At 55.2% G+C, this 8,529-nt stretch overlaps 1 protein-coding gene across 4 annotated transcripts; it reads left to right on the forward strand.

Annotated features, from left to right (window-relative positions):
* Positions 1-106: 106 nt before the first annotated feature.
* Positions 107-8,512, forward strand: Fam131a (family with sequence similarity 131 member A). 4 transcript variants are annotated; one of them, XM_027951538.3, is made up of 7 exons: positions 107-287; positions 1,476-1,536; positions 2,510-2,652; positions 4,845-4,938; positions 5,178-5,360; positions 5,519-5,635; positions 6,901-8,510. In XM_027951538.3, the coding sequence occupies exons 4-7, from the start codon at positions 4,869-4,871 to the stop codon at positions 7,374-7,376; spliced, it is 846 nt and encodes a 281-aa protein (XP_027807339.1). In that variant the 5' UTR covers positions 107-287; positions 1,476-1,536; positions 2,510-2,652; positions 4,845-4,868; the 3' UTR covers positions 7,377-8,510. The 4 variants fall into 4 exon arrangements, with proteins under 4 accessions (XP_027807339.1, XP_027807338.1, XP_027807340.1 ...); XM_027951537.3 differs by lacking the exon at positions 1,476-1,536; XM_027951540.3 differs by lacking the exons at positions 107-287; positions 1,476-1,536 and adding an exon at positions 1,619-1,884 and having other exon boundaries at positions 6,901-8,512.
* The last annotated feature ends 17 nt before the right edge of the window (positions 8,513-8,529 follow it).

An 8,529-nucleotide genomic window follows, 5' to 3' on the forward strand; every position in this document is an offset into this window, starting at 1 on the left:
GGCCCTAAGCTCCCTCAGCGCGGCTGTGACGTCAGCTTTGTCCCGCCCGCTCTAGGTGGAGACGCGGGCGGTCACGCCCCTATGTTTACGTCACCGGCCCGGTTCCCTCTCCCGGGAGCGGCGACGGACGCGCGGCTCCCACCCCCTCCCCTCACGGGCTGTCCCCTCCCTGGTGGTGGCAGCGGCCGTACCCTTTGCGAGGCGATGGCCCGGGCCCCGAGCACGGGCTAGCGTGCTTGGGTGCCCGGCCATGGGCTGTATCGGCTCCCGGAGCCCGGCGGGTCAGGGTAAGAGGCGGAGGTCGGGCACCGTTGGGGAGTCGGGCTGCGGCCGCCCGATGCGCGGGCCGCGGGTGGGTGTGGGCCTTGAGGAGGGGGCTGGCGGCAGAAGGAGGAGCCTGCACCGGGGAGGCGGGCCAGGCCAGAGGAGGAAAATGGAATGAGCGAGGAGGGGGCTAGCCAGAGTCCGGTTCGCTCCGGTGGCCTGTCTGCTTCTTGGCTTTGCTAGGCAGACCATGGTCTCGCCGCCGTCCTGTATTCCCCCCACTCCTGAGGGTGGCCAGAGGCGCACAGCTTTGGGATGGACTGGGGCAGCTGAGGTCCCCGCCTCTACCGCCCCTGGCGACTGGCCTTGCGTGCCCACACACTCCCCTTTGCCTACACCTCTCCTCTCACTGTCTTGGGAGTGGCCCTGCCTTTCCCAGCTAGGTCGTTATTCTTTTAAGGAGGCAGCCTTGCAAACGCGGGCCAAGCACCTCATCACAGAGTTTTGGCCTAACACTTGCTCACCCTTCAGAGTCAGCTGATTGATCAAGGGGTCTAAGGCCCCATGTAGGGCACCTGTGAGCACCTGATCACCTCTCACCTCTTACAACTTTTAATTTCATTTCTGCACCACCACTAAAAACAAAAACAAGTCACTCTTACACTGTGGAGGAAGGGGAGCTCAGAGGGAGGTCATCAAGGCTTTCTTCTCACAACTGTTGACCCCTGCTTGGGCCTTAGTTTCCATGGATGGCTATGCATTCAGGGGCCTGGCCTTAGTCCTATGCATCTAAGGTCTGCCAGGTTACTTTACTTCAGTGTCATGGAATTCACCAAAGCTAAGGCCAGGCAGGGACTTGTGATGTTAAGGGCTGGATTTGGAATGGGTTCTGGGCTTTTAGGGCAGGTGGTCAGTCACACAGGCCTTAGTATGGTTGGTACTTGAGATTCTTCAGAGCTAAACTCTGGCTGAGATTTGTACTTTCCTGGAGGGATTCTGGGATTTGTAGTCCTAAATAAACCTCATGGCTTTTGAAGCTGAGAAGCAGCAGGCTGCTCTGATCCCTCTGGCCTGCTTGAAGTTCAGGAAATCATCCCCTCCTGTAGTCAGGGGAGAGTTTGGCTGACCTCAGGACTGGCCTTGAGAACCCTGATTGGGTACCAGCTGGGGGCCAGGGATGGCCTGTAACCTGTCTTCCTTCTGGTTGGTAGCATTTCTGGGGACCACCAGCTGGCTGAGGCTCAGGGACAGAGACGGCTGCTCCAGCTAAAGGTCAGTTGTGATGTACATGGCCTGTTGGCACTGTCTAGGGGATGGGCCTTAGTTCCCCAAGCCCCAGAGAGCTTGGCTAGGCCCCTGGCACACCCACCTCCTCAAAGCCATGAGGCAGGAGTGTTCTCCTTATGTGACTAGGCACAAGTTCCAAGTGGGGAGGGGACTGGCTCAGCATCCGGAGCCAAAACAGGAATAGAACTGGGAGCTGAGCCTGGAGCAGTTCTGGGCTTTTGGTTCTCCGCATCAACACAGCCAGCATGCCTATGATTTCTGTGCTGGGCAAAATGTTTCTGTGGCAGCGTGAAGGGCCTGGAGGACGATGGACTTGTCAGACAAGTCGAAGAGGTGAGACTGGAGACCCTTGATGTGATCTGGGAGGTGATAAGAAGCTGAGGAGTTAGGTGCTCAGATGGCAAGAGGAAAATTACTCTGGCTTAGATGTTGGGAACCAGGCTGAAGCAAGAACAGAGAATTAGGAAAAGGCTTTAGGATGGGGCAGAAATCAGGGGGGAAAAAAACATGTAAAGAGCTGCTGACCAGATAAGGCCGGTGAGGGGAAAGAACGAAGGCAGTGGAGGAGAGAAGGAAGCGCAGCCAGCCTGCAAAGGGTCTGGGTAGTGGTGGGGAGGGGGACAGTGATGGTGGGAGAATTCAGTGTGCTTTCCAAGAGGAATGGTTAGGCTGAGAAACTGGAAGAAGATTTAGAAATTATCCATGTTTGGGTTTCACCGCTGAGTTTTGATGGCAAAATATTTGTAGAGGAGGAGGGTGGCCAGTGGGCTGCCACAAAGGAACCCTAGAGACCGAGCAGTGGGATAGGGGTTTTCGGAGTTGAGGAGACCCAGGTGGTGGCTGATGTTCTGGTTAGTGGGGGAGGGGATGCCAAGAAATGATATGGCAAGACTGGATGAAAATCGTGATCTTGGCAGAAGTGGGGGCCCAGCTGAATAGTCTTTCCCCATCTCCTCAGTGTCCTCGGACCCCGCGTGGGCTGTCGAGTGGATTGAACTTCCTCGTGGCATTTCTCTATCCTCTTTGGGATCTGCTCGGACCCTCCGAGGCTGGAGCCGGTCCTCTCGTCCTTCCTCGGTGGACAGCCAGGACTTGCCAGAGGTGCTTGGCCCTGGTGTCGGTGTGTTGGGGGGCAGGGACCGCATTTACATCCAGGGGATCTGTGTTCCCCCACCCCCGCCTCGCCAGCCTGCTTCGGGCCCCCTTTTCCTGCAAGCGGAGGCGCTATCCGGCCGACGGGCAGCAAGGCCGCCCCCGCGCGGGTCTGCTCGGCTCGGCTCTGTGCCAGCGGGCGGGCTTGCTCGCGCCTTCGGCGCTGACGTCAGCGCATCCCGGGCCGTATCCCGGGAGACCCTGTTGCATGGTGATGGGTTGCCAGGGAGACATACACCTTTTCTCTGGGCCTGGGCCGCAGCTGCGCGGAGCGCTGGGCACGGATGGCGGCGGCGCCTAGGGGGAGCGAGAGGAGGGAGGGAGAGCGAGCCTGGAAACACCCCGTAAGTGCTCCTCCCCTTAGGCCTGCCCGAAGGCTAACGGCGCCACCCTGGGGGCCCTGTCAGCCAGGTACTGAAGGGGAGGGGCAGAGGGTGGGCTTGAGGGGCAGGTGGAGGCTGCTTTCGTGCAGGGTGGGAATATAGTAGAGGAGAGCAAGGCAACGCTGGGAAGCTGGGGTGTGCCTCCATTCATTGAGGAAAACATTTGTTGGGTTTGCTAAGGAGCACTGAGCCAGGTGCAGAGTAGAAGTAGGAACTCAGATGGGTCAGAATCAGGCCTTGCCATTCAGGGCTCCCCGAGGAGCCATACAAGGGCAATGCTGGGGGAAGGGTGTCAAAGAAAAGTCAGTCAGTCTGGGCTGAAAGCACCACTAGGAAGTGGCACTTGAGGCAGACCTTACATGGTAGGAAGCATTCTGTCAGTCAAGAAAGGCTTTCTGGCCCAGAAGAAAGCTGGGTTCCTTTTCCTGCAGGCCTGCAGGCTGTTTACTGACAGGGAAGGCATAGTGGGGTTGTATTGGACAGAGGGAACCAGTGGTGAATTCCAAGGAGGTCTGAAAGGAGGCAAGGGCCTCACAGAGCCTGGGTATGAAGCCTACACTGATGTCACTGAAAAGATTTTAACTTTTATAAAATTTAATAGAGATATGCTGTGACCAGCTGCACTCCAGGAAAATTATTTGCTTACATTTAATAGCATGTCTCTCGTTATTCAGCCAATGTATTTTGAGAGAGAGATTACACTTTATTAGGCACTGTACTAAAATACTGGGGTGCATCAGTGACCACAACAGACAGAATTCTTCAAGGAGGTAAAGACCATTGAGAGAGACCAACAAGAAAAGGAAACACACGAAATAGACCATAATTACATATTATGATTGATAGAAGATAGTGATTTCTTGGAGACTACATAGGGAGGACAGACTGGCAGGGTGGCCAGGAGGGTTCTTCTGAGGGGGTGATATTTCAGCCAACACTGGAAGGATGTTCAAAGGAGCCAACCAGCCATAGGAAGAGAGGGAGGGAAAGAGAATACTCACACATAACATCCTGGGCTGAGAAGATAAGAGTATGAGGAGGTTGGGGAACCCCAGCTTGTGCTAATCTGAGCAGGGATCTTTGAGGGCTTGAGGAAGGGCAGTGGGAGCAGAAAGGACGAGAGTGGTAGTAAAGGCAGTTTGGAGGTAGAATCATGAGGTTTTAACAGATGTGGGCAGGCAAAGAGCTTAGGGAAGAGCCGAGACTAATGTTGAGGTTTGACATCAGGCTGAATGAGAAAATGGTGGGGTGATACAAAATAAGGGAGACAGGAAGCAGAGCCGAATGTTGGGAGAAGGTGTTGGTTAAATTTGGTCATGCTGAGTTTGTGGCTCTGGTAGATGGTCTAGGAATAGCTGGAATGTAGATCTGAAAAGAGAGGAGGAAGGAGCAAAGGGGAGAGGAAATTAAGGAAGTCTCTGATATTATAACCTTCTGCCTTCCTCATCTTTCCTCTCCCCAGAGCCCCCACTTCAGGGCTCTTCACTTCCTGACCTGCCTGTTTTTCCTCTGGTAGCCGGGAAGGTGGAGGTTAGCTATACTTCTGTTCCCTTGTGCCTGCCTGATGCTACATTGCTCCCTGGGAGTGCAGTTCACTGGTCCTAGTTTTAAGTTTCCCAGCACCACTGGGCCATATGTGCTGCTCTGGCATTCTTCCCAGTTCCCATGTCACCCTGATACCTTGGGTAGGGTATGGATATATTGGGGTGAAGATCAGTGCTGTCAGAGGGTACTGACCTTCTGATGGTGCCCCTCAAGGTGAATGTTGGAGACACAATCGCGATGCTGCCCAAGTCCCGGAGAGCCCTAACCATCCAGGAGATTGCTGCGCTGGCCAGATCCTCCCTGCATGGTATGCACCCACCTCCCATAGCCTCTGCCCATTTTGTCCTTTCTCCTCCCTTTCACACATATCTTTTGGAAGTCTTTCCTTTGGGCCTTGTCTGGGATCCTCCTTTTCCTAAAGAATCCCAGCCCTTCCTCCTACCCACATGCATTTGGATCCTTACTACCACTACCTTCCACTTCCCTTCCAGGTGTTTCTTGAACCATGATCCTTAAGAGGCTTCTCTCTCCTTCTCCCACCCCCAGGCATTTCCCAGGTGGTGAAGGATCACGTGACCAAGCCTACAGCCATGGCCCAGGGCCGGGTGGCTCACCTCATTGAGTGGAAGGGCTGGAGTAAGCCAAGTGACTCACCTGCTGCCCTGGAATCAGCCTTTTCCTCCTATTCAGACCTCAGTGAGGGTGAACAAGAGGCTCGCTTTGCAGCAGGTGGGTGGCATAAGGAGTCAGTCCTATACTGCTGCTTCTGATCTTGGGTCTGGCAGGGGGGTTGAAGTCTTTTCATACCCATCTCTGCTCTCCCATCTGCAAATTGATCCCTGGTCTTAGCTGAGCTCCTGTTAATGGATTCTGTATCCTCCTGATAGGAGTGGCAGAGCAGTTTGCTATCGCAGAAGCCAAGCTCCGGGCATGGTCTTCAGTGGATGGTGACGACTCCACTGACGACTCCTATGACGAGGACTTTGCTGGAGGAACTGACACAGGTGAGGGGCATTCTGTGCTGATCCTGTGTGCTGGGGTGGACTTGCCTGATAGGCCTTGTGGTTCACTCAGAGCCTTTGGAAGGGGAGGGGAGAGGGACAGACTGTTCAGGCAGACCTTGACACCCCAGGGGCAGGAGGGCTAGCCATACTCATGCATTGGGATATCAGTAGTTGGAAATAGAGTGGTTCCTTTCCTAGAGGTGCTGAGCCTTCTCTGCCCTTGTGTGCAGTTGGGCCTCACTGTCCTTAAAAAAAAAAAAAAAAAAAAAGCCCAGAGACCTCTGGACAACTCAAGTGCAGACATGTCTCCAGGAGGGTCTGTGGTGCCCTGGCCTTTTCCTCTCAGGCAGCCTTCTGGCTGGCTGTGGCAGGACAGATGAGCCGCAGTGCAGCACCTCACAGGGCACTGGCCCCAGGCAAACAGGAAGGCATGCTGGGCCTGGACTCCCACAGGGCTGTGCTGGCTCTGGCTCAGCATCCTTGCATTCCAGCTTGTGGGTCTTTCTCGGGGCCAGTGCCTGTGGAGGGGACCCTGCAGGGCTGCACAGCTGTGCTTAGCTCTCCTTTCATCTTGTTTCCCTGGAGTTCATGGCTGACTTTCTCTACAGCTTCTGGGCTCAAGCCTTACAGGACCCTGCCCCCAACCCCTAAGCCTTTGAAGATCACCCTCTCAGCCCCCACCCCTCCAGCTAGGTAATAATTCTCCATGGCACCCTCTATATCCGAGCAGACCCAGTGATTGTTGCTACAGTAAAAGGGGGACTGATTTGGATGCCCAGGCCAAGATGGAACCCCAATCCACAAGCATTTTCCTTTGATTGTATTCCAGGCCTTCTTTGACCCCTGAGATAATAACTAACATTTGTCTGAGGCTGTTACTACCCCATGTGGAATCTTTGAGCAAATTTTAAAAAGGCACCCCTTTCTCTGGTGGGCACAGCTTCAGGCCAGGGCATATCGCTCAGTGAGCTGGAATTCAGCCCACATTCACTGCCTTGTGCAGTGAACAACCTGCATGTGGTGGCTGTACATTTATTATTTGCTTCCTGTGTGCCTGACTCTTGTTCTCTCAACAACCCCACAAGGTAGGTGTTATTAGAATCCCTAATTCACCATGAAGAGAACTTTAAGGCATTGAAAGATTGTGTCTACTCCCCAGCCCCAACCCCATAGCAAGGATGGAGTGGGGCAGGGGAATGTGGCTTCCAGGTTGGGCAACTGAAATGGGGCCAGCAGACCTGTCTTCTTTTCTTTCCCCCTCGCAGACATGGCCGGGCAGTTGCCTCTGGGGCCCCACTTCCAGGATCTCTTCACCGGCCGAAGATTCTCCCGGCCTGTGCGCCAGGGCTCTGTGGAGCCTGAGAGCGACTGCTCGCAGACCGTGTCCCCAGACACCCTGTGCTCTAGTCTGTGCAGCCTGGAGGATGGGTTGCTGGGCTCCCCAGCCCGCCTGACCTCCCAGCTGCTGGGTGATGAGCTGCTCCTCGCCAAACTGCCCCCCAGCCGGGAAAGTGCCTTTCACAGCCTGGGCCCGTTGGAGGCCCAGGACTCGCTCTACAACTCGCCCCTCACGGAGTCCTGCCTTTCCCCTGCCGAAGAGGAGCCAGACCCTTGCAAGGACTGCCAGCCGCTTTGCCCACTACCAGTGGGCAGCTGGGAACGGCAGCGACAAGCCTCTGACATGGCCTCTTCTGGGGTGGTGTCCTTAGATGAGGATGAGGCAGAGCCAGAGGAACAGTGACTCAAATCATGCCTGGTGGTGGCATGTGTCCCCTGGCTGCTGCTGGGGGCAGAGCCTCCATGCCCAAGTGTTGGGTTCAAGGCTCTCAGCAAGCTCCTCAGCCTAGAGGGCTACTGGGAGTCCTCACTTGTCCGTTGTGTGTTTTGCATGAAAGTGTTTGGAGAGGAGCCAGGGGCCGGGCTGGGGGCGCATGTCCTGCCCCCACTCCTGGGGTTTGCCGGGGGTTGCCCGGGGCCCCTGGGGCATGGCTACAGCTGTGGCAGACAGTGATGTTCATGTTCTCAAATCCAAAATGCCACATTTTCTCCTCGGATGATGTGAACCCCTGAGGGGGTTTTTCTGGGCTGTGGGATGGACTGGGAGGGAGCCTGGCCACCTCCTCTGCCCTCCCCATGCCTCTCTCTGCTTCTCTCCTCACCTCCGAGTCCATGTGCAGTGCTTGATAGAATCACCTCCACCTGGGGGGCTGGCTCCTGTGGATTGAGCCACCCCCTAAGGACCCCTTGCCCAGCTGGGCACGTGCTGTGCTTCACCTCTCCATTGTCTCTAAATCTTCTTCTTTTTCCCTAAAGACAGAGGGTTTCTGGTCTGTTTTTTCAGTCGGATCTTCTCTGGGAGGCACTGGAACAATGGAAGCATGTACCCTTTTCCTGCCCCTCCTTCCCATGAGGCCTGGGCCCTTTCCCAGCCTTCCAAGGATGTGTGGGCACTTGGAGTTCTCTTGAGGGTGGAGCTGGAAGAAAGGGTTGCTCTGGTTGTTAAAGCTGTGACTTCGATGTTCTTCCAGAGAGGGCCACAAGGGGGCCACAGGGGTGCCAGGAATATGTCAGCTGATGCCTGATGGTCATGAGGGAGTGCCTCTCCTAGGGGAGGCAAGGGTAGTGCCTTTCTTGGCTGAGTGAAAGGCCACAGTTACAGTACCAGGGACCCTGCCCCAGCCAGGGTGTTGATGACCCAGCATGGAGATCTTTGGCAGATCCTGTATTCCAAGGACACTGGAGTCCAGACTTTTATGGCTGTGGGGAGGGTAGGTGACTGCAGAATTAAGAGCCTTATAGGCTTTGGCAGGTAAGAGGACCCAAGGTAAGAACAAGAGCCAATGGGCACAAACATTCTATATATAAGTGGCTCATTAGGTGTTTATTTTGTTCTA

The sequence above is a fragment of the Marmota flaviventris genome, chromosome 8 (genome assembly GCF_047511675.1).
Source record: "Marmota flaviventris isolate mMarFla1 chromosome 8, mMarFla1.hap1, whole genome shotgun sequence".
In the NCBI taxonomy this organism is placed as follows: Eukaryota; Metazoa; Chordata; class Mammalia; order Rodentia; family Sciuridae; genus Marmota; species Marmota flaviventris.